Source organism: Neospora caninum, chromosome XII (genome assembly GCF_000208865.1).
Source record: "Neospora caninum Liverpool complete genome, chromosome XII".
NCBI classification, from domain to species: Eukaryota; Apicomplexa; class Conoidasida; order Eucoccidiorida; family Sarcocystidae; genus Neospora; species Neospora caninum.
Genome location: NC_018398.1, coordinates 1,297,803 through 1,320,538, shown reverse-complemented (window position 1 = coordinate 1,320,538; position 22,736 = coordinate 1,297,803). Strand labels below are relative to the sequence as shown.

General features: G+C 54.0%; 3 protein-coding genes across 3 annotated transcripts in view; 2 read left to right on the top strand and 1 right to left on the bottom strand.

Moving 5' to 3' along the window:
* Window positions 1–7,652, bottom strand: part of NCLIV_061910 (hypothetical protein) — a gene marked incomplete at both ends in the record, with an annotated part of 29,558 nt that extends 21,906 nt beyond the window's left edge. The window contains 9 exons of the mRNA XM_003885743.1: window positions 711–947; window positions 1,766–1,863; window positions 2,549–2,666; window positions 3,784–3,846; window positions 4,940–5,263; window positions 5,819–5,854; window positions 6,444–6,833; window positions 7,067–7,183; window positions 7,481–7,652. Coding sequence (XP_003885792.1) covers window positions 711–947; window positions 1,766–1,863; window positions 2,549–2,666; window positions 3,784–3,846; window positions 4,940–5,263; window positions 5,819–5,854; window positions 6,444–6,833; window positions 7,067–7,183; window positions 7,481–7,652 — 1,555 coding nt within the window. The remainder of the gene's footprint in view (window positions 1–710; window positions 948–1,765; window positions 1,864–2,548; window positions 2,667–3,783; window positions 3,847–4,939; window positions 5,264–5,818; window positions 5,855–6,443; window positions 6,834–7,066; window positions 7,184–7,480) is intronic.
* A 4,319-nt stretch (window positions 7,653–11,971) lies between these two features.
* Window positions 11,972–14,194, top strand: NCLIV_061900 (Poly-zinc finger protein 1, related; the record flags this gene model as incomplete). The annotated part of the gene is made up of 4 exons (XM_003885742.1): window positions 11,972–12,239; window positions 12,871–13,055; window positions 13,386–13,467; window positions 13,938–14,194. 4 exons carry the CDS (start codon window positions 11,972–11,974, stop codon window positions 14,192–14,194), a joined length of 792 nt encoding a protein of 263 aa, XP_003885791.1.
* A 2,916-nt stretch (window positions 14,195–17,110) lies between these two features.
* NCLIV_061890 (hypothetical protein) lies at window positions 17,111–20,804 on the top strand (the record flags this gene model as incomplete). Its single annotated transcript, XM_003885741.1, has 3 exons — window positions 17,111–17,314; window positions 17,434–17,636; window positions 17,843–20,804. The coding sequence occupies 3 exons, from the start codon at window positions 17,111–17,113 to the stop codon at window positions 20,802–20,804; spliced, it is 3,369 nt and encodes a 1,122-aa protein (XP_003885790.1).
* Between the last annotated feature and the right edge of the window lie 1,932 nt (window positions 20,805–22,736).

Below are 22,736 nucleotides of genomic sequence, written 5' to 3'. Positions count from 1 at the left end.
GGTTTCTCTTTCTGGGGTGCGACGTGAACGAAAAATGGTGTCTGTTCAAGATGTAAGCCATGAATTAGACTGATCAGGCCAGCATGGAGCCATCCAGTCGTGTGCCACCCTCTGAGGTCGCCGTCGCTGTGCGTTCCCTGTGAAGCTCACGATATTGCTCGGCAGGATCGAAGCGCTGTCTTTTACCTGAAAAACACACGCCCGCAAAACAGGTCCTCGGCTAGACACAATTACAGGGGGAGCCCCGAGATCAGGCAAGTGAACAAATAAAAGATACGGCTGACGATGCCTTTTCTTTGAGCACCGCGGTATGAAATCAACTACAGATATATCCTGTTTCGATTTCTTTCGTTCTGCACATACACCGAAAACGCGCATGCTCACTTCGAATTCTCCCAAAGAATGGTAGAAAGACCGTGAGGCTGCACATGGACGGCTCTCATTTAGCGCCCTGTTCAGCTTCAAACCGTCAAATAGATAGCGTTGTTTTCTCGAAGTCCCTCGCTGTCGTCTACACAGCTTTTTCTAGCGCCTGCGCTCATCCTGAGGGAATTATGTGAACGGGCCTCAATTGTTTGTGAGATCTAAAAAGGAGGATGAGCCACGTAACGACCGCGCAAACCGTTAAAAAAATTTTCAGCGTCCTCGCCACTGCGCTCGGTGTGGCGATAGCTCATCGGAGACGGATGCTTTCCCCCTGAAAAACTCACCCCACTTGCAGCTGCGAATGGTTGTATTTCCGTCGTCAGTAAGCTCCGGCACTGTCAAGTCCCCGGAAGAAAGGCGTGTCATGAAGTCGTCAAAAGGGGTGTGTACGTTGACCAGGCTATCATCCGTAGGATTCCATAGCTTCAGACACGCGAACTTGCACATCTGCGCAGTGTTCGAATCCGTTGGACTATAGCAGTCTGGTCCCCTGTCCAGCCAACTGGTCTTTGCCGGGTCTCCTGTGGTATTAAGAGCATCTCAGCAAACTTCAGCTTTCTCCACAGTGACAGGTATCGGCAAGGGACAACTTCGAGCCCCTTCCTCACAATGATTCGGGCTGTGGATACAGCTGCCCTCACTCGAACCTAGCAAGACATCACCCGAGCACACCCGAGTAAACGCGCGGGAAAGAAGCCGCACAACGACTACAGAACGTCCAACTAACTGCCGAGTCACGGGACCCGAGGGCAAGCGATCTAGTCCGATTTAACCTCGGATTGATCACTCCTCAAAACAACAGTTCCCCTCTGCATGAAGCACAACTAGCTGGACTGCCACGGCCGACCGATGCGCCAACGGCCTCTAGTTTTTTTCCTCGGGCACCACACCCACAGTGAAACAGCGGACCGCATTCGGATTCCCCACATTTCAGACCTCCCGCCATCGACTGGGTGCTGTGCACCTCGGAGAGAAGCATCAAAAAGCAGTATCTTTTTTACAGAAAGTTGGCGCCTTTCCAAAGTTTCCTAGCCTACACTGTCATGGGACGAGGTTGACGCGCCCTATCGACTCGTCGCCGAGCCAGTGGTCGGACATCAAGCGGCTTCTCCCGAACGCGTCAGAGATTCTGCGCGTACATTGCCTGCCTCGAACGCCCTTGCCTAGACACTGCACCTTATGTATTTGGGTCCCCCGCTCAGCTTCGGGCGTCGCTCTCTCTCAGAGCTCCCGACGCAAACCGCATGCGACTTCCAAGGACGTGTACTGCAGCGATATGCTTGCCCGTGCGCCGTCCACCCAGTTGCTGTTCCCGAAGACAAGCAGGACGGTCACCTACCTTTTGATGTCGAGGAAGGCGCCTTCTTGCATGCCACCCTAACTGAATAGCCCGTGCAGGAAGGTGACTTAAACGCCGTCAAGTCGCCATTTTTAAAGCTGTACAAAATTGGAAACGGGCCACAGGGCGTCAGCTTGCACCCCTCTATCAAAGCCTGCTTCGTCAAGAGAACCGAATAGGGAAGAGAAGCGTTCAGGCAGCGCTGCCGTTGGCGACGGATCTTCGGCGCAGATGCATGGCAAGGTGTCGCCATCAAGCGGATAGAGCGCTTTCGCACCTCACCCCACCGCCAAAAGGACAGCGCCACCACAGCAGCGACCGCAGGTAGGCTCCTTCCAGCGAAGACCAGAGCGTATGGCTGAATGCCGCAATCTACACAGAGGCTTCTGATGCCCTCAATCGAGACGGGCAAATTCCACCGCAGTCTACCGTTCGTAGGAACCGCGCTTTGTATGCACGGGAAACAACATTACTTCCCCGTGCAGTACACGATCCCAGAACGCTAGCCAGTATCCCTTTCCAAGTGCTTTTTCGATGCACTGAGAATCCCATGGTGGACATGAAAATCTGAAGTGTGTTTCTAGACATCGTACGAGGAAAAATACCAGTTTCCTCCTTTCAGACAAACTTGTCCGGATGGAGGTTAACAGCATTCTCCAACTGCCGTGACACCGACCATACGGCAGTTGTCCATGCGAAGAACAGAAAGAGTACCAAAGACGAAGCTGTCAACTGCTGGCTTTTTGTGGGCACAAACGGATCAATCCGCATGCAGAGCCATACCCGCGACCGTTCTTGGCATGAACAGTGAACCCAGAGGCCACGCCAATGGCAACCTCTGTATACATTGACGCCTCCTTCAGTACGCATTGCTCGGTTCCCGCTGGACACTCGCACCCTCCTGCGGGCAACGGACATACGGCATGCGGCACTGAAAGCTTAAAATGCCATCCGACGGTAGAGGCTCTGAACGTCATCAGCCAAAACGCTGCGCGTTATTTCCTATCTTCACAGGTCTCGTTTCTTGAAGGGAGGCGGGCGGTAAGCACGTAGTGTCAACGCAAGCGGCTAGCTAAAAACTGCCCTGTATTGCCCGTTTCCTCACGGGAATGAACACTACAGGCTATCACAACGGCCACACAAACGGAGAACCTCCGGTAGAGAAGGATGCGAGACACAGTCGTTGTTGAGCCAGCGCACTCCGCACGTGAAATGATTCCTGAGCACTGTTGAATCCACTATGTTCGCTACGCTTGCGTGAAGCTACGTCAGTTCCAAATAGGACTCGAGGCGAACGCAAACTGCATGCCTGAGCTCGGGAGACAGGCCGACACGATTCCGTTTAGCATCCCTCTTCCGCCGGCTCTCTAGAGTGTTTCTGTTTCGCCGGCGCTCCGAATCTATTGCTCATATCTATGCCTGCTCGTGACAAGACCCGTAGTGGCTTCTGTTGTAGAACTCCGATCGTTTCCCAGTGCATGTCACATGGACGCGTGTGCAGGTGTCTCATGCGCCAGTAAGCATCGACGAACCGTCTGCAAAAGAAAAGGGGGAAAACGACGGAGAGGCAAGCGACAGCTTGTGACTAAACGGGGAAGGGTCGTGCTGCCCGAAAGCGCCACCCAGAGCGTACAGCTCGCTAGCTGCCGTATAAGGAACCTGAACTTTTGTTTGTGTCGAGGTAGCCTAGCAGAACACGTATCACGAATCGTACACAGGCAAGAGGCTTCCTGCAGTTAGGAAGCTCCCTGATCGTGGCTCAAACAACCTGTTTGTTTCCGTGGAGGAGTCAATCTGCAAGACGAATAGGCGAGCGGCGGAGGACCAGCAACTGCTGTCTTGCACGGTGTGGTAGCTCTCCCAGGTGTGATGGACTTTCCCCGAATATCCATTTTGCAGAACAGGGCACAAACTGGAGAGTTACTCAGCTAATGAGGTGGCGGTTGCATTTCATCAACGCTGTTGCTCTGCCACCAGCTAATGTCACTTTCACTCGAACGAATCCGACTCAACCTTACCTGGACTTGGTAGCCCAGTCGCGGGTGTGTAGAGCTTGCATCCGATTTCGTCTGCCACTTTAACTGTTGAGTAGAGGACACAAACATCCAGAACCCATATTCTCATGGCTCGCGCCGCCCCTCACACAGGCGGGACCGGAGAGACAAGACTCAAGGACGTATGCAAGAGCCGCAGAGCGACTGAAAGACGCTTTCTCTCCGATGTAGAGAGAGAACGTTTCCGCAGCGCCAAAACTGCTGCACTGCAGGAGCCTCTTGGAGGTTCCTCTTGCGCCGCTGTGAATGGGTTTCACAGTGACGCCTTACGTCTAACGAGCACAGCCAGACAGCCCCTTCGCGAGTTGTGGCCAACGGGCAACAGCTGTACTTGCGTTTCGCACGCAACTGGACGTCTCCTACAGATCACGCGAACCCAAAAGCTCAGGCTTCGCTCCTCTGGTGCAGCGTACCAGTACCGTTCCTCGCCCCGCTTCCGGAAAGCGACGCCTCCAGGTAGGGGACAGGAGACTCCCATATTTCCCTTCCACGGGTCCCACCAGCGGAGAAGAGGAACCGTCAAAAAAAGGGCGGACCGGCAACTGTACCCGTGCCACCATGACGTGACCCGGCACAGCAGGAACCATCACTGGGCGAAAGGCACGTAGTTTATAGAAACTCGAAGTGCCTCGAGGGCTACCACATCTGCGGTCGATGCGCTGTGGAACGGAATCCTTAACAGAAGATGATACAGGTACTGCGCCTTTCTCTTGTACTACCAGCAGCCCATACGGCAGAGCACGATCATGAACACGGTAACAGAAATCGAAGCAGTACGTAGCCTCGCGAGGTCAGAGGCAAAACTTGCGATGAAAGGCTGAAGCGGCAAAGGGACATTTAAGGAGTGCTCGCTACAGCAGATGATCAGGTCGTGTGTAACGACACTGCTGTTGGGGTACATCCTCTCTGCCTTCCGTTCGTTCGGCTGGCCAGTGACCGCTCTAAAGAATGTTTTGAACAGTGCGTCTCGTTTTGTTGTTCAGTGTCCTTCTTGAACGGAGATACCAGGTAGCATCAGCGGGATCCCCCCACGGCTGCACGTCCAGCAAGCACAAAGGCCTGAGAACGCTGCTTCCGGATGGCTTTCGTTTGAACCGCTCTTTTGTTCGCGGCGACTCACCGGGGACGCAGTTGACGTAGAGGGCAAGGTAGGGCGTCTCGTTGGTAGCACACGAAAATTTAGAGGTGACCTCGGAGAACACGTCGGGTCCTATGACGCACCTCTGTTGTGAATCCTGTATTGCGTGTGCGCAGAGTTGCTTAATTTGACTGGTTACATCCACGCTTTCGCAACCGTCCACCTCGGAAGCAACGCCCCGAACCACATCTTTCGACCCAACAAGCGCTCCAGCGACAGCCAGGCGTTGGCTGTCTGAGCAGACTGCCGCGACATCCCAGCGGGAGTTGTTCTGTACATTCGTTGCCGACAAAAGAAACATGTGCTCTGAGGCGCCACACGCAGACAGAGGACACACGCGCACCTGCGGTTGAACTGCCTTCTTGTTGCTCGTGTCGGCAATCCTCGGTTTCGCTGTCACTCATCCAGGAGCGGTGAAAAGTCTTTTTAGTGAAGTACTGTCCAGAATAACGCAGACCACCGAACCGTTTGAGAGCAAGAAACACGACCTTCACGGGCGTTCTGCATGTTGATACGCGGGAGTCCCGCAGTCCCAATTGCGGTTGGAGACAAAACCGAGAAGATATATGCAAACATGGGCCTCGTCGTTTCATGTCTCTGGCAGCATCTCGGCGAGGTTTTTTCGTCCGTTCCGTTCCTGGAGGACTCCAGGCCACAACCCAAAAGGGTGGATTACGATGGCACTAGCCTACCACCAGAGATGCTGTACTAATGAGCGATTCCCGCACAACAGCTCAGCAGCCGTAGGACGGCTCACGCAAAAGGCCAGAATAAAAAGCAAACATTAAGGCAAACAAAGCCATTTCCTCCCCGTGATTTGGGGGAGCGTCTGAAGGGTGCTCCTCGTCTAAGGTAGCTTACCAAACTGAGCGAGGGGAAGGTGCGGGGATTTCGTCTCTGCAGAGACAAGGAACACACCACGCTGGCGAAACAGCAATTTCTCACCTGCCGCTTCATGGATCGGGAACAACCGTGTTTACAGGAGTGACGGGGGAAAAGGCAATCCAGTGTTGCGACGTCAACAGCAGCGACGACAGTTCGATCCCCTATCTCCTCTTCTCTATGGTCCTGGTCGTGGAATGTGTAACGTCACCACACTGCAAGGCTGCGTTAGAAGCCAGAAATAAGTGGTCCCTCGATGACGGAAACACACTCGTTTTGGTAGCCGGACATTCTGGCCGACACAACGGGTCTTTGACGGCTGCTTAGCTGCCGATCATTCTCACGCAGGACGTCCGCACCCTTGGGCGTGGGAGTAAACAATTTCACTCTCTTGCATGAAGAGGCTCAGTAAGAAAAACCTCTCGTGCGAGGTGTAGGATAGGGCCGTAACTTTCCTTCTACTCAGTAACCAGCAACCCCGTGTGTGCGCAACATGTAGCGTTTCCCTCCCGTTTGCAGCAGCCGGGTCATTATCCAACTGGAGGCGAGGCCGTCAGTCGCCGAAAAGCAGCCCATCAGGCTTTAGTCTTTGTGAAAAACTCACCGAAATCGCACTCTTTGGCAATTTGGGAAGCAAATTTGCGGGGTATCCCAGCGCGCGCAGCTTGCACCTCACGCGTCATGAACTCACGCCAGAAACAAGCCTCCCTGTCGTGACATGTCGCATGCCGGGTTTGCCCCCCTTCCCAGACTAGGACGCACGTCTCCGTGCACAATCCTCTTGGCACCGTCGCCGGTTCAGTAACCAGATTGTAGCAGTCTGGTCCAGCGTTCAAATATCCTGATGCTTGTCCACTCCACGGTCCCGGGCGCAGCGAGTCGATGAAGGACAGCGCCTGAGAAGCTGGGATAGAGCTTCTTGCCCTAATGGCGGCAACATTGTGGCCTTGAGACAGTAGCTTCGTCTCCGACTCCTCTGACGTCACAGGCGTCGCTGAAAAAAACAGCCAACGAGGCAGGAATGGTCACTTGGCTTGAAACGTTTGGCAATTAAGGATCTGCGTACTGTTCTCCAACAAATTCGAAGCAAACTCCTGCTACGGAGCCATTCATTTGCCATCAGGCCAGTAAGCCGGGAACCAGGCGCATCCCCTGCTGTGAAGGCCTCCATACCAGAGTTCACGTGCTTCTTTCTCTCGCAAGCGATGGGGGTGCGTGAAACCTCACTGAGCAGCTTCCCTTCCTTCCAAATGGCTTCCTTTTTTATCACTCGGTTCCTTCGAGCCCGCAACGGCTTCATTGTCCCCTTCACAGAATTATCGGCCATCACATGGCGGGGATGCGCTGTGCACTCACCGCAAAAGCGCACCTTACAGCAACGCAAGATGACCGTCAACAGCTGCGGTTAGGGGGTTGCACTCAGTCGGTCACATGTTGGAAGATTAGTTCTCAAGTCGTGTCGTTGCACGCTATACAATGGTCAAGGTGCCAGAAAGTAACACTGCATCCAGTTCCCTGCCTCAGACGAGAAAGCAGCCTGCTGATAATAGGAAGGTCAGAGAGGGTAAATCGTGGTTACGGGGTTGTCCGGATCCATGTCTGTGAACCCCGCGGGCAAAGAGAAACGTGGGAGAGTTTTACCTCTTGTCGCCTCTGCCGCCGGCGTCGTTGCCAGTTCTTCCGCACTGGATTCACGGAAGAGACAGACGAAGGAACAGAGAATCAGAATTAAGAATGCGCAGGCAGGTGCTGCACGTAAAAACCAGGTGCGGCCCGCGTCGCGGCCAGTTGACCACACGGCGCGGGCTTCCATTGATTCCGCGGGAGGGTTCCTTTCTGCGCATTAGGCGTTTAACGAAGAAACTGTCGATGGCGTTGTTGCGCACCTATTGCCTCTGCACGCCTCAGGAGGAGACGCACAAGCTGCTGGGTCACTCTATGCCAGGAGAAATCCAGTGTGTGCGAATTATTATCCTAGGGGACCACCCGTAGGGAAAGAAAAGATGCCAGCGGGAAGCTCGGTGCAGGAACGTGGTTCTGAAACGAAAAGGGCTCTGCGAAGATGACGCTGATTGTGATGCATATCTCTGCGGTGTATTGCGTGATTACAAATGGGGAGGAAACGAATGAAAATTATTCACAGGCCAAAGGTGCTCTGCAAACAGAGGGCATGTACGTCCAGGGTCTCGAGAACCCGACCAGCGGTTCGGAAGAGTTCCGGTCGCACACCTAGCAACTTGCGAAAACACACGACACCGAAGGAACACATCACCAGACAGAGGTGGACGGAGTGGCCAGGCAAGATAGAACGGAGATAAAACTACGGTATACAGCAGAGACAGGAAAAGGGACGCCTAGTGCGCCGACGCTAGAAGATCGTCAAGCCGAAGGCCCCGAACCCACAGTCAGGGATCGGGGCGCCATCGCCTTGGCAACACACATAGAAAACAAAATATCGGTAAATCATTTTTTCCACCGACGCAACGAAAGAACTGAAAACGGCTCAGGCTCCGAGTCGGCACACACTGGTCCTCGGCTCTCCAGGAATCTTGCACGCATGCGTTGTCTACTTTTACGGGGTCAACCCGTGGTGCCCAACGTTTGCAGCCAAGCGAGCTGGGGCACATGCACCCGCCACCAATGGCAGCACATCCACAACACCAACATCGTAGTGTTCGGCAGTTTCCGGGCAATATTTAGCCGACTACCTGGCAGGGTGTACTACACTGAGATACCTTATGGACAATACTGTAAAAAGGTGAACACTGGCACCGGGGTTGACGGTGTCGTTTTGACGTTACTATAAACCCCCGGTTAAGTCATGTCCGAAGTGGCGCGGTGCCATTCCCAGAGTCTTGGTGCATGTTCGTGCGAGGTTTATGACACCGTCATCAGGGTTTCGAACACCGACATGCTTCATGGCTTTTCTGGAACCAATACCGCAGATGCTACTTCCCGGTCACAGAAAAAAGCAACAAGCCTCGTGGCGTTCTTTTCTATCCTGAAAAAAAAAACTGGGGAACTGCTGTTCTGGCGAGGCGGTCCTTGGTCAAACGCAGTCGAAGAGCCTCAACTCTTACAGCCCCCGTTCCGTCGCGGCAACTTACGGTGAACCACTTGTTGTTTAAGGCGTTGGGAGAAAAGACCCACAGAATGGGCGAGATGCCAACCTCCAGGGTCTGCATACTGACGGTACTCACCCCGGTGCTGATAGAATGGCACGGCGTCGCGCAGCCGTCGTCTAGAGAAGACTCTAGCGTGACTTCGACATCCCTACACATTTCGAGCTGGTTCTTGACGCTTTCTGGTGGGAGCGATACACCGTAGATGTCCCTAGCTCCACGAAGAAAAGCACGTGCAATACCCCCCCCCCCCGCCCCTGTCCCCCCTCACTAGCCAAAGCGTCGATTATGTACCGGGGGCGGAAGGCGCTCACCTTGGTGTCAGCGGAGAGTAAACTTGAGTGGACATGTTTATCCCCTTCTACCTGTCAACATTTCATGTATGTTTACGCGCTAGCACTAACCGCCACAACGCGCCTGAAACCTAGCGGACCCCCCAACCAGGAGACACGTGCCTAAGCACCTTCACGCATTTTCTCGTAGGGGTTGAATTTCAGATCTCCAGCACGCGACAAGCGGGCAAGTTCCTTTCCCCTGCGACGATGTTCCAATGCATTTCTTCATCCATGCTGTGGTAGACTTGTAGTTAATGCATTGTGAAATGTTGGTCGGATCCCCGTCGTCCCGGCTCTCTGTCTGAACTGTAGATGTGGTCGAACGCTCTGATAGATCTTCACTGCAGTAACGTGCACGCGTAGAAATCACTACTTTCGAGGGTTTTCCTGTTACGTGTGCTCTTTCTTGTGAAACAGCGACGCCCACGTGCGCTTACCGTTTCCTGTTGGGCGCTGTGGGATGATGACACCAGACACAGTAACCCACCACTGGGAGCCCCAGCACGCGAAAAGAAAGAGAATGCGTCAATCACAATCGCACATCCGATTCGACACTACCGTTTGCAGTAATCCCGGAGAACTCTTCCAAACCTCGATGAGGCAGATTTTCTTGGAGCGGATGAACTGGGACCCTCCATCGCATGGCAAGAGCTTCCTCACTGTCAGAGAAAGAGCGGTGTGAGTTTTTGACTTTTCGGACGCTGATGAAAGCATTTGTTTTCTGAAGAAGACTTTCAGAGGGGTTGCAGCTCGCCGCAAGTTCGACCGAGTTCGGGGAGGAGAAGCGGATTTTTACGACAGGAATTTTTTAAAGCACCAAGCATGATTGTTTCCATGAAAAGGCGATTCTTTGTTGAACCCGATAGACACCAGCCCCCACACTGCGGATTCTGTTAAGTAGCTTAACGCACCACCTGGTTGTCAAGAGTGCGTACCCGGACGAACAGCCATGAAACACAAAACATGGCGAATCTCGAGAATGCCTCTGCTGTGTTGCGGGGAGAGCGACCGAACTGAACCGTAGGAACAGCAAAGAGATAGATTCCCTGGTCGTGTCGAACTTTTTTAGAGTTGATACTGTTGTGGTCAGTGCGGCCAGTGCGATATGTCTGACGACGAAAGAGCTCGGCACTCGCTCCCCACGGGCAAGAGAAAGACACGCAACATGTTTACGGTGCTCCCACGTTATCCTCCTCTTCAAAAGGGAAAGTTGTGCGACCCCAGTGTGACAGCGTTCACCCCAAATACATTCCCATAGTGATGAACCGGTGCCCTGGCTTCGGTAGCTGCCGGAGAAACCACATTAGCAGAGGGTTCTCTTCCATTGCAGATTGTGGAGGAGCACCACCATCTGAAAAAAATGTGCTCGCGATGTTCGAAGAACGGCAGAACGTTGAGTCGGATACAGCAGTTTCTGACAAAGGTTTTGCGGCAGTGGATGAAAAAACTTCGGCTGCTGACGGCGGAAACAACCTAGCGCAGAAAAACTGCCTCGCTGTGGATGAAGGAAACCAGACAGGCAGAGATAGACCGTCCACGGCCTGCTCATAACTGAAGTCGTTCAAATCCCGTCACTCTACTGTTGGCTGCGTTTTTTTGATCCCTCTTGCTGGCTCGTGTATTTCATCATTAAGGCTGCCCAGATACTTTGATGTGAAAGGGTGTGCGGGGGCGCGCGGGGTACTCAAAGAGCATGCACTGCATTTTTCGCCTCTCTTCGCCATAACTTCGCGAAATGCCTCTGGCCGAAAACCTTAGAGCCACGTCTCTGAACTGAAGTCTCTCAGGTTTATAAACTCTTTTATATTCTGGCCAAATCAGGGCAGTGGTTGTCTTTCGAGGCATTGTGGCCGAGAGTGCTACCAGATCTTTTTTCTTCCGTTGAGCCATCATCGAAGCTCCCCAGTCACCCTCTGGAAGGCGGTCTCTATTCACCGAAGGAGTTCCACATGGCTGCGGAGAGAAATAATTTTGCTCATCATCAATGCCTGGATGTATCTGACGGATCCTAGAGGAACGTGTTTCCATTGGTAGCGGTGGAGGGAACAAAAATGGTACGCCAGCGGTGTGAGCTATCTGACTCTGTCCGTCATTCCAGTTCGGAAACAGGTAGTGGAAAGAAGAAACGAGAAAGGCAGTGTGAGCACGATGTCGAGTCTGATTTTCAAGGAACAGATGAGACATATGCAGATGGAGCGAGGCCTAAGAAGAGCTGCCTGGACAATCGAGCGAAGAAGTCTGGGGGCTCGCTCGTAAAGCAGTATTCGGGAAAACAAGCGCAAGGTTGTAGTCAAACAGGGGGCCAAGTTGTCATAGACGGCTCCTTGATAGAGAAGAAAAGGCGTCATTCAGCATCTGTGACTGACGCAAGCGCGGCATGTGAATCTGGACGGCGTAAACAGAAGAAGCGTACTTCTCATGTTACCGACGGTAATGAAGAGAAGAACGAAGGGGAATATTCTCAGGCGACACAAGAAAGAGACAGCGATGATGCCGACATCACAAATGACGAGCGATCGGATACTTCGTTGGAAGCAGTGGAGGCTGGAGGATCGGCCGGTGAGAAAGACAAGCACTTCAAGAGAAAGAAACGGAAACGACGAGAGTGTTGGACTGTAGAACAAGTGAAAGAAAGGATGGCGGAGCTGGTGGCAGAACTTGAGAATCGCAACGAAATGACGAAATCTCGGTTGAAGAGAATTCGTGCGCGTCTGGCGCTGCTGGCCAAGGCTGAACGAGGCGAAGTCAAGGTCGGAGGCCAGCTGGAGAAGTCGAAGAGCAAGCTGAAGGCTGAGGCTCAAAAAAAGCAGGGAGTGAAAGGGACACAAAAGAAACCGACGGGGAAACGCGACGGAACGGGCAATGGGAAGCAAAAGTCAGCTTCGGCGGCGCGAAAACTAACCGGTTCGCAGAAGAAAAAGCTGAACAAAATCTGCCTCCGTTGTAAGTTTGGTAACAGGAATGCCGGATTTTATAGTGCTCTTTTCCCATATATGCCTGCAACACTTCTAATAATCTGGGTGTGTGCCCGGCCTCTTGAACTACCCCAGCAGGATCGAAGCAAAAAATCGAGGCTTCTGCGCTGGACCGTAGTTCCCCTTCGTTTCCTACTTTGTTGCTCGCTGCAGTGACTGGATACACGAAGTGGTGCCGGGAGCTCTGGGCAGTCTGCACTGTGGTCGTGCTTCTGATCCAACTCTCAATAAATTGCACCATGCGTCTGCCAGTGATGCCTCTGCATGTGCACACCCAACCGAATGAATTATAGAGGTCCTTGTCTTTGGGATGGCTTTGTTCAGGTATATTTGGTGGCTTCGTGCACGCTACCTACAGTACCACGATCGGGCAAGTATAGTCTATCGAGGACCGCACGTTTATCTATGCAGTACCAAGAACGAAATGTATTAGATAAGCTGTCGGGTTACAGCCCAGATGGGAATCCGTTACGTCTTCTTAAGAGGACGTCCACGAAACATTTGGGGTTGGCTATCCGGCACCACATCAGTTTGCGTAAGCATTAGATGTCCGGTGGTTATTCTGCTTCTTCTTCTGATGCATGCGTTGCCTACCACAGGTAGAAAGAAAGGCCACTTGCTGGAGAATTGCCCGCTTGCCCAGTCCAGTGCCACAGGGTCTTCTGCCGCGGAGAATGACACAACGCAAAGCGACGCCAAAAGTGGACCGGTGATGAGCGGCATTTGCTTCAACTGCGGCGCGACGGACCACACACTGAAGAACTGCAAAAAAAAGCGCAAGCCAGTAGGTCTAACAGGCTTTTGCTCACACCTGCACGCTGTAGGAGCGTGCATTTGGTTGCCAGCTACCCAGTCTTTCTCCAAGGGCGCCATGTCCGCCACTTAGAGTAAAGAGTGGACGTTCACCGTTGTTCCGCTGCGTCGGCAGCCGTTCCATCTTGTGTAACAGCAATAACGCCCAGAATACAATAAATACATCTGTATTACCGTGCCACACGAGAGAGATGGTGTGGTGTTTGACATAGTGTGGTCCGCAAATGTCGCCAAAATATCTGTTTCTCTAAAGATTTCAAGTTACCATTTGTTTTGTTGTTTTGTTGTTGTTGCTTAACAGGACGGGGCGCTACCGTTCGCATTATGCTTCATCTGTGGCAACAGAGGGCACTTGTCTTCTGGTTGTCCTAAGTCTACAACAGGTAAATGAGGAATTCTACTGTGTATTGCCGAGCGTTTCGATCACATTGTTTAGCAGAAAAGCCATGATGCAGTAAGATATGTGTCGTCGGTGCTGTCTGCTGGTAGACCGTCCATGAGATGATGAGCGGGAGGATGACAGCGGGATACGGTTTTTAACGAAGTGCACGGATCAAAACTGGCCGAATCTAAAAAGCCGTAGTGCATTTCAACCTTGACACGTTGGCTTGAGTGAGAGAGAGAACGCTGTTGGTCGCTTTGAACGCTCACTGTGATGATTTACGAGCGGGTCTACCGTCACGGCGCCCTAGCCATCTGGGGCATTTCTCATGCTCCAGCGCTTTCATATTCCGCAGCTCAGGACCGCCCCGTGTTCAAGTGTGTGCCTCTCCAGGCGCCAATAGCGCCTAGCAACACGAATTTTCGCTTTGTTTTCGTCCTGGTACCAATGCAGGCAAATACCCGCAAGGAGGTTCCTGCCACACATGTGGGTCGATTTATCATCTCCAGATCGAGTGTCCTGAATTCCAGCGCCAGCAGAAAGAGCGTTTGAGCCAGGAGAAACAGAGACGCTCGGCGGCTGGCAATTCGCATGGTCGCACTGAAAACAAGGAAGAACACAAAGGAAAAGTGCATGCAAAAGATCGAGGGGGTGCAACGGCTCGGAATGCTCACAGAAAAAACCAAGAGCCTGACCCAGACGAGTTTTGGATGGGTCAGAGCGGTTAGGGCCGTCGACTCATTTCAACACAATAACCTTAATTGTTGTTAGGAGTTTCCAGATTGTGTGGTGGAGTGGGAGTGTCGTCGGTACAATGTTATATTCTGCTAGGCAGTCTGTTACACCGGCCTTTTGTTCTGTGGTGTCGTGAAGCAATACGGAGAGCAGTGCGGGGTGCTTTGAAAGTAAACAAGACAGCCTTGGGCCCGAAAGCAGCAGATAAGGCTTTGAACATGCTGATCGTGCAGAAGATTGATTGTTTTGAGAGTAAAATGCGTGGGCGGTGCGCTGAAGCACGGATACAATTTCCCCGCGAGATGCAGATCTCGTAGTAACTGTATGGCTCATCTCAATGGGGAAACAAATCCGACACTGACTTTAGAAGACCTCATGAAGCTGTACGATTGCGCGGTCGAGTGCACGTCTCTCGAGGTAACCACGAACTCCCTTCCCTGGTGAAACAGAGAGTAGCACTGCTGAAATTGGAAACGGTTAGAAGAGGAAAGGTTAACTAACCGCTTTTAAACACAGCAGATATCGTAGCTGTAGATGAATGCTAAATCTAGGGTTTATCTCCGATGACATTGCAGAACGTACGAATGCTCCTTCCGCCATTAGTTGACTGTGTTTACCACAGGGAATTCTACCCAGAAATGCAATCACTGTGTTGGGATTGGCATTGCTGCCGGCGCCCATTCCCCACGAGGAAGCAGAACGACCTGACAACAAGCAGTTGTCTGGCGCATTCGTCGCATGCTGAGTGGCGATAGGATGTTCTGCAAGGGGATAATAGACCTGAAAGGCAACTTCAGTGAACAGCATGACTCTGAGACTTTTCGGTGGCGAATGGCTTCCTTGTCATAAAAAACAGCCATGGGGTATGGACTGTCTAACATGATTCAGTACATTGCGCTGGGGGGAAGAATACATCTATCAAATATCCCGCATTCAACAGTTCTTCACGAGAAACACACAACTACAGATAGTTGCGAGGTGCAAGCCGAAAGTTATTGCAGGAGTTACTCCGTCCCTACGCCAGTGGCAACTGTTGAGGACACAGGCCGCTGACCTCTCGACGAGCACTGTCGGCTGATTCGATTCCTTTTATGTCTGAGTGGCCACGCGCTCTCGAACGAGCACAAACGCCACAGTTGGGCGGCTCACAGGCAAACTGGGGGGCTAACACAACAACAAAGAAGCACGAACGTGGCTGAGGAACAGTCGCGCGAAATACCGTTCTTCCTTTGGCGGTTCACTGTTTTGCATCGGCCGTTTGGCAGTCACTGACAGGCGACCGCCGCCCGAACCCTCTTTTCTTCAGTTCGAACCTTGTATGTCATCCCACCGTAAGAACAGCCAACACTCTAAAGTGAAGATTCTGTTTTCCCTCTAAATGGTCCCTTCCGTCTGGAGATGTGCCCGGGTTTTGCCTCAGCTATGTCTAGCTTGCAGCAAGGCAACCTTTTGGCTGTATATGGAGACCTCGTTTAAATGCTTTTAGTTTCTGTTTTCGGCTGGGCTACACAAGAAGGGAGAGAAAACGGCACGCGTGGGTTCTCGGCAGGATCTCCCGCTCCCCTTGGGTGGAGGACGAAGTAACGACCAGGCGAAAATGCGCATGAGGTAAATCTTGATGTTACTGTAGACTGCTCCTAAAGATTTCAGTCTGGAATGTTGGCTTCTAACGCACTATCAGTAATTCAGAAAAATTAACCTCGTCTCGAGCACTGTTTTGAAGGTGGAGGGCGTCACCCTGTCTTCCTGTAGTTTGTTCCCCCCACATCTTGTCGATGCTGTTCCTCTGCGCAAAGGATAAGGACCCCCGGCGGCACCTACTGCCTCCGCTTAACTCTCCTTCCTGCGCGAACGGCGACGGCGACTGTCCTAGGCGAAGACGTTCGACAGCGTTCACCCCCCCGTAATCTGTTTGGGGGACTTTCAGCGTGTCCGGCGCATAAAAACCGTCCCTTTCCTATTTTTGTGCATTTGGAAGTTTGGTCATGCTCCTCTCGGTTCTGAAAGGGTGTGTGTGGTTTTGTCCAATGTAAGGTGTCGGTGTGTAGACAGCCGTTGGTGTGCATGACTGGAACAAAGCGTGAAGACGATTATCAGGAGCGAGTTTCCTACCAGAGGCGTTTCCTCTGTGTCCCCTGGTCGTTTTTGCTTTTCCGATTTTACCCTCACACAAAATTCCGTTCGTTTCCGTTCCTTCGTCTTCATGCATTTTTGAAGAGGGATTCGGACAGGTGATCGCTTCGCGTGCCGATCCGTTCCCGTCTCTTCCCCATTCGATTCCGTGATCGAGTGTCAGAGAGCGGACGGGAAACCCTGTGCGCGCGGGTGATAGACAGGTGTGCCCGTCATCGAGTCGGCTCAAATCGGGATCTCGACGCCAATTTTGTCATTGGCGTCTCTGTGGTTGGTCTAGATATCTATGAACGGAGGCAATTCGTGAACGCAAGGCTGGACTTTGGTGGAGCGGCGAAAACCCCGTCAGTAGATGCATACCTCGCAGCCTCCACGGTAAGAGCGGCTTAGATGCCTTCGTGCACGCACAGTCGCAAGGCCTGTCTCCAGGCACTAAATCCCAACACACACTGCGCGTACTCAAAAAATAGAAATCTCTATGTTTAACTTCGGGTAGCGAGTGTTGGATTTTAGCGTTGTAGGTGGTATGCAATTTCACTGGAGGGCATTTCTCTTTGGGGTCGTAGATTTGTTAGTTGTGATGCGGCCGAAAATCGGCTACGTGTCGGGGAGTGCAGTGCCGGCTGAGACGAGATACCGTGCGCGTCTCCGAATTTTTTCGCACTACACTCTCATCTCTTTTCCTTAGGTCCATAATCCTGTCGAGAAACAGCTCGCAACGGAGCTGAATTCAGGTGTGCGGCCGTTCCAGGACCAGGTTAACCAAGACACACAAGATGGAACACCGAATCAAGCGATCGAACCGCCCCAGGTCCAAAACTGGGACAGTCTGTATTTCGGCTCCGTCCACCCGCGTGACGTCTTCAGTGCAGCAAGCGAATTTGGCGCGCGAAATATTTTGGAAGACTCAGCTGTGTCCGAAGCTCCATTCCACAGGAGTCTGTGCGCGAAAAGACCATTGCAGCTTTGCACACTCCCAGGTAAGCGGAACTGGATTAGACTATCTGTCAAGACACGGCAGCGCATACCGGATGTTCTAGGCAGCAAACGGTTCCGACTTATTCATCACGAGATATTTTTATTTTGCGTTTCCACCCAGGAGGAGCTCAGAACGCCACCTGATCTGCGCTGCACCAAGTGGTGTCGTCGCGTCTTTCGGGGGCAAGTCTGCGATGACCCCGGGTGTCCGTACGCCCACAGCAAGGAGGATCTCCGGTGTAACGGCCATCAACTTCTCACATTCAAAACTGCAATGTGCAAATTCCATGCGAAAGGGGTCTGCCTCAGCGGAGAATCTTGCCGGTAAGAGGTCATAGAACCGTCTTTTCCCAAGACACCCACATTTCTCTGCGTAGAAATTTGGAAGTCCCGGTGTACGTTTAAAACTCGGCGGTTGTGTCACGCCGTCTCGTCAGGTACATACTCCACGTTTCTGTCTCCCAAAACTCGCTCCGTCGGGTTTTCAAAGACGAAACGCTTTTCTCGCCTCTCTTCTGCCTTGTGCGCAGGTTCGCGCACACTGCAGAGGAGCTACGGGGGGGTGCCGACGAGGCAAGCACGCACAGCGAAGACCGTCTTCAACAGGACACCAGCCGCGGCAGCATTAGTACGAGCAGCGAGACGTCCGGACAGGATTGTGGCGAGTCAGCAGTCGCGGCGCACTTGGTAACTTCTGCCCTGCGCGCACTGGAGTCTTTAAATAAAGCGCGAATAAAAAACACTAGAGAGAAAACCCCTCCGTGGGAAGAGGAAACGGGGCGTTCACCAGTCGGCCTAGCGTCTGGGATAGACGCTGAACCGGAGGACGCGCTCTCGTCTGCCAGTCTGCCTCACAGCCTTGCGAAGGGAAAATATCAAAACGGCACGCATCTGATGCCGGGTCTTCGTGTCGGGGTTCACCACGCGTTTGTACAGCGTACTGGACGTGGCCGCGCCGATGTGGTCACTGAACGGAAAAAGTCGACAGCTCGTGCAGTCGAGATCCTCGAAGGTGGGCCGTGTGACGCTGGCGCTCTCCCGGCGACGAACAACTGTTTGAGAAAAGCCCCGTCTAAGGTGGAAAGTGCGACGCAGCTGAAGAGGAGAGTGAGCGTTTCGAAGGACCAGACAGAGAAGGGCCGTGCCAGAAAAAATGGCTCGCTGTGTAGCCGGCAGAACGATCAGCCGAAGACCGTGCCCAAGACCCGGCTCCTGTCGTACAAGCTGACCCTCTTGAAACGAGGGAAACAGGACCGTCCACTTTTTGGAATGGATGCGGCCCCGGTACGCATTGCAGTAGGCCCTCGGGAGGAGAGCGCATTTGTTTCCGTTGACTCCCCTAGGACAGGAAGCCACCAACCCCGTACCACCGGTGCCTGCCCCATCTACCCGTACGACGCGTCCGTGCCTCGCCCAGAGGCCCGTTTCGCAAGAGAATCGGCATCGCGTTCAAGCAGTGGAGACTCTCGACATAGCGTAAATAACAGCTCTCTGAACCCTGAGGCACCGCCCTTCATTCCAGCGCTTCTCCTGGGATCCTCTACGCAACATGGCGTCCGGCTTGGAGCTTCGCCCTCCCTGCCCGGTCTCCGAAACCTTGCGACAGCCTCCTTTCTGTCCTCGGATGCGATGCCGATCCGTGCTCGCGAAACTTTTTTGGTTCACGGAAATGCTTCGTCGCCGGCCAGTTTGGGGGGTGCTGGAGCGAGCGATGTGGCGAGGTTCCTTCAGGAGACCATGACTGCTCTTTCCGCAGCGTCTCCTGAGGGACCTCACCGCCATGACGCCTTGCTCCGCGACTTGAGCGGCGAAGCCGCGGCGACTGGGGCTAGCTGTGCAAACGTGGCGTGCAGCGGGAGCAGCCTTTGTGGAGAGGTCGGAGCCGGGATGAACAGCACACTGTTTCCAGGTTTACCCACCGCAGTGGCTGCCGACAGGGGGGAGAGTCAGGGTGCTGCGGCTTTGGCGGCGTTGCTTGCAGTGTCTCGACTCCTCTCCCCAACAGGCAACGGCGCTCCGCCAGTGAATGCGCCATCCAACCAGAGATTGCCAGGTGCCTTCGCCTCCTCCGCTGCTCTAGGAGAGTCAGCAGACCCTTCCCGGAGACTGACGTGCACACAAGAGAAGAACGACTCTAGTACGAATGCCTGGAGCACCTTGGTGGCAGCTCTCGTGGCAATGGCGCCCCACCTGGCGAAGAGCGGAACATCCGCGGCGGCACACAGCTCCCCGGCGTATCAGCGCGCCACAGCGCAGACAGCAGAACACGCAGGTTGCTACCGCTATGCACGTTGGGTGGGAAGCGGTCCTCCCCCTGCAGTCAGCTCGGCGCCGCCCACGAGGGATCTGCTTGATTCGTGCACTGGTTGCGTGGCTCCACCTGTTCAGCGGTTTCCGAACGTCCCATCCTCTCTGGCAGAAACGTCAAGGAAGCTTCCGTCCCCACTGGAGTCTTACCGCCCTGCCGCCTTGTCGAGCGTGGAGACGCCTTCTCGACCTACGACTGCCGTTGGGCCGCTGGCGTCTACATGCGAGGCTTCCGCCGCTTTGTCCGCCTGGCTGGATCCTTTTTCGCTCGCCTCTTCCCCCCAGCCTCCGTCTGTCCAGCCGTTTGAACAGCTCAACGCGTTTCTAGGTCTGTCCTCCTCGGCTCCAGGCGGGGCCGGAGGCGACGCGTCTCCGCTGTGCCCCCACCTTTCTTCGTTTTCTGACTCTCTGGCGTTCGCGAACCGTCATGGGCTTCAGTCGCGGCACCCACACGCCCTTTTCCCGATTGCGTCACAAGGAAGCTACGATGGGGCAGGGGTTGGAGGGAGGACCGAAGCGGGCTGGCGCGACTCTGTCGAGTCCTTTTCCGGCGCCTTGAGAACCGCGTCCCTCCCGCGGAGCACTCAAGCACGCGCAGAGGGTCCGAGCTCACGGCCGGTGAGAGAGGGAGAGACTCACGCGGAACAATCAGCGGCAGAGCGAGGAAAGAACGGGAGCCTCGCAGTGACGGCTGGTGCTCTCGTAGACGTGTTTTCCTCTGTGGCCTTCATTGACGATTCGCAGAGGGCGGGAGACCCGAGAAAGGGTGAAGCTGTCCAAGGGAGGTCGGCACTCACCACAGGCGAAGGGACGAGCAAAGGCGATTTGGACATGCCCTCCCCCCTTTTGACTGTCACCACAGAACCCGGGCCTTCCCTCGCGAGTCGTGGAAGCTTCGCAGCTGGCGACGATCTGTTGAGCGGCATGAATGGAGTGGAGGCGGAGGCCGACGCCAACAAAGATGTCCTTTTCGGAGACGAGAGAGAGGCGGAAACAGAAATATGGGCAACTTTTGAAGATCCTGCTGGCGCGCGACTCGCGGACGCGTCGAGCAAGAGGGAAGACCCGAGTGCGAACAGGGCCGCTGTCTGGGTTCCCCTCAGTGGCCTGTCATGCCCTTTGCCGGGCATTCCAAAGGAGGAACCTGGTGCATTTCCAACAGTTTCTTCGACCAGCCAAGATTAGCCATGTCTCAGCAAGAGGCGCTTCCAAGAAACCGATGCTGGAGACGCCGCGGCGACTGCGCCATGAAACAACGGCGTCGCCCCAAAGTGAAGGTGTCCGAAAGTCCAGCGGGTTGGGTGGAAAAACGAATCGAGCCTCCATGCGGTGGCAAGCGGCCCTTTGCCTGGATGGGGGCACACACTGGCCGCGTTGTCTCTGCCGTGCGCAGGCCCTTTCAAAAGACACGAGGGACGTGAGTTCTGCGCGTCGCGTATGTCGTTGGAAGCGCAGGGTTGGCAGACCTAGCATGCCGCAGCCGAGGCGAGGACGAAAACGTGGAAACTGAGTGTGGCAGAAACGCGAGGAGGTTGCGAGTGAGACGCGGCCAGAAGCTGCCTGCTAAGCGCAGGAGACGGGTTTAATATGGCGCTGGTGGAGATGTGTATGGAGAGGGAAAACGGCCTCGCTCAGCCGGCAGTCTTGATGGCAGCCGGGGGCTGTCGAGGGTTGTGCGTATGTGAGGAAAAGTGCGCCGGTTTCCGACACGGTGATACCAATATAGATATTATCGAATGCGAGAGGGACAGCCTTGTTCGCATAAGCGGTGAGATGTGAAGAGGTTTCAACGTTTCCTCGCGAGAATTCGTGAGACTCCAGAGAACTCGCCCCCAAAGAAAGGGTATTTCTGCGAGAACGCCTATGGGTGTTTCGTACAGACTCTTATGGCACACCGCGCGTCCGGAAGGGTAGACACGTCCGTGCCTGCTGTTCGGCTTGTGTTGAAACGTGTTTTTCGTTGTTCAAGGCAACAACCGGACTGCGTGGGTGTTCCTTTCCGATGCCGCCAGAGCTCATAAAAACGCCGTCCTGTTTTGTTTCCGAAGCACACGACACAGGCGCCAGGCCGGACACACACGGCTCAGTGCGTGTGCCGATATGCCCGGTCTGGTTATTGAGTGGAAACGAAAATGCTTTGCGTGCGAAGGCGTTCATTCTCCCACTTGCTCGACTGTGCTTCCACTCGTGAGAGTAACAGAGGAGGGCAATTGCAACGAACTCGCGCGGATGGCAGTGTCTCTGATGATTTTTTGCGAGTGCGCGAGAGACGGCAGTGTGTGCCTTTGTCAAGCGTAGCGACAGGCCAGCAACGCAGTGGCAGCGGTCATGCTTTTTTTGTCCACACATCGTCCTTTTGGTGGGAGACGGTGCTGTGGAAGAGAGAGCCAAGTGTGGGCCACGTGGATACAAGTTGTGTTCTACGCGGGCATCCTCTTTTTCTTCCGTGATGCCAGACAGGAAGTGTGACGCGTTGGTGACGGCCCTAGGCTATGGCTGTAGCAACCATAACGCTGCTACAGGATGTGCCAAGAGTGTTATGACAGCCTCAGCTTAACCGATATGATCCCAACCGTCAGTCGTGTTCGTGGAGCGCTCCACAGTGTCGTGGCAATGAAAAACGATTCGGTTTGCCCTTCGGCCTCATTTTCTCGTCGGCACCTCAGAGGTTCGGGACACGGGCACCACAGGGCAGTGGGCGGGCACGCCATGGTCTTCTTTGACTCTTCCACGAAGGGAGTCAGGAGAAGCCGAGAGGCCCAAATCCGTTGGTTGCGTCTCTTTGGATCCCTGAGGGGAGTTAAAGAGCGAGAAGCTCTTGCCCCCACGGCCTCGTCCTCGAAAGTTCAGCTGCTTCAGTTCTGAAGATTCGTTTTGTGTGCCGTGTTCTGTCTGTTTCTCAAGTCGACCGTTCGTTTTGTGGCAGAGCCCACACGCTTGATTTTTTGACCGAGAGTCGAGCCGTGTGTTCCGGAAGAAAGCCTCAGGACGACAAAGAAGGCTCAAAGGGGGCTAGGGAGGCACTGGACAGGCGCGCGTTCGCGACAGTGTCTCTCGTCCGGTGACGAGCTTGGGGCAGCAGGAACAGGATCTACAGTAGACCCGCAGGGAAGGGGG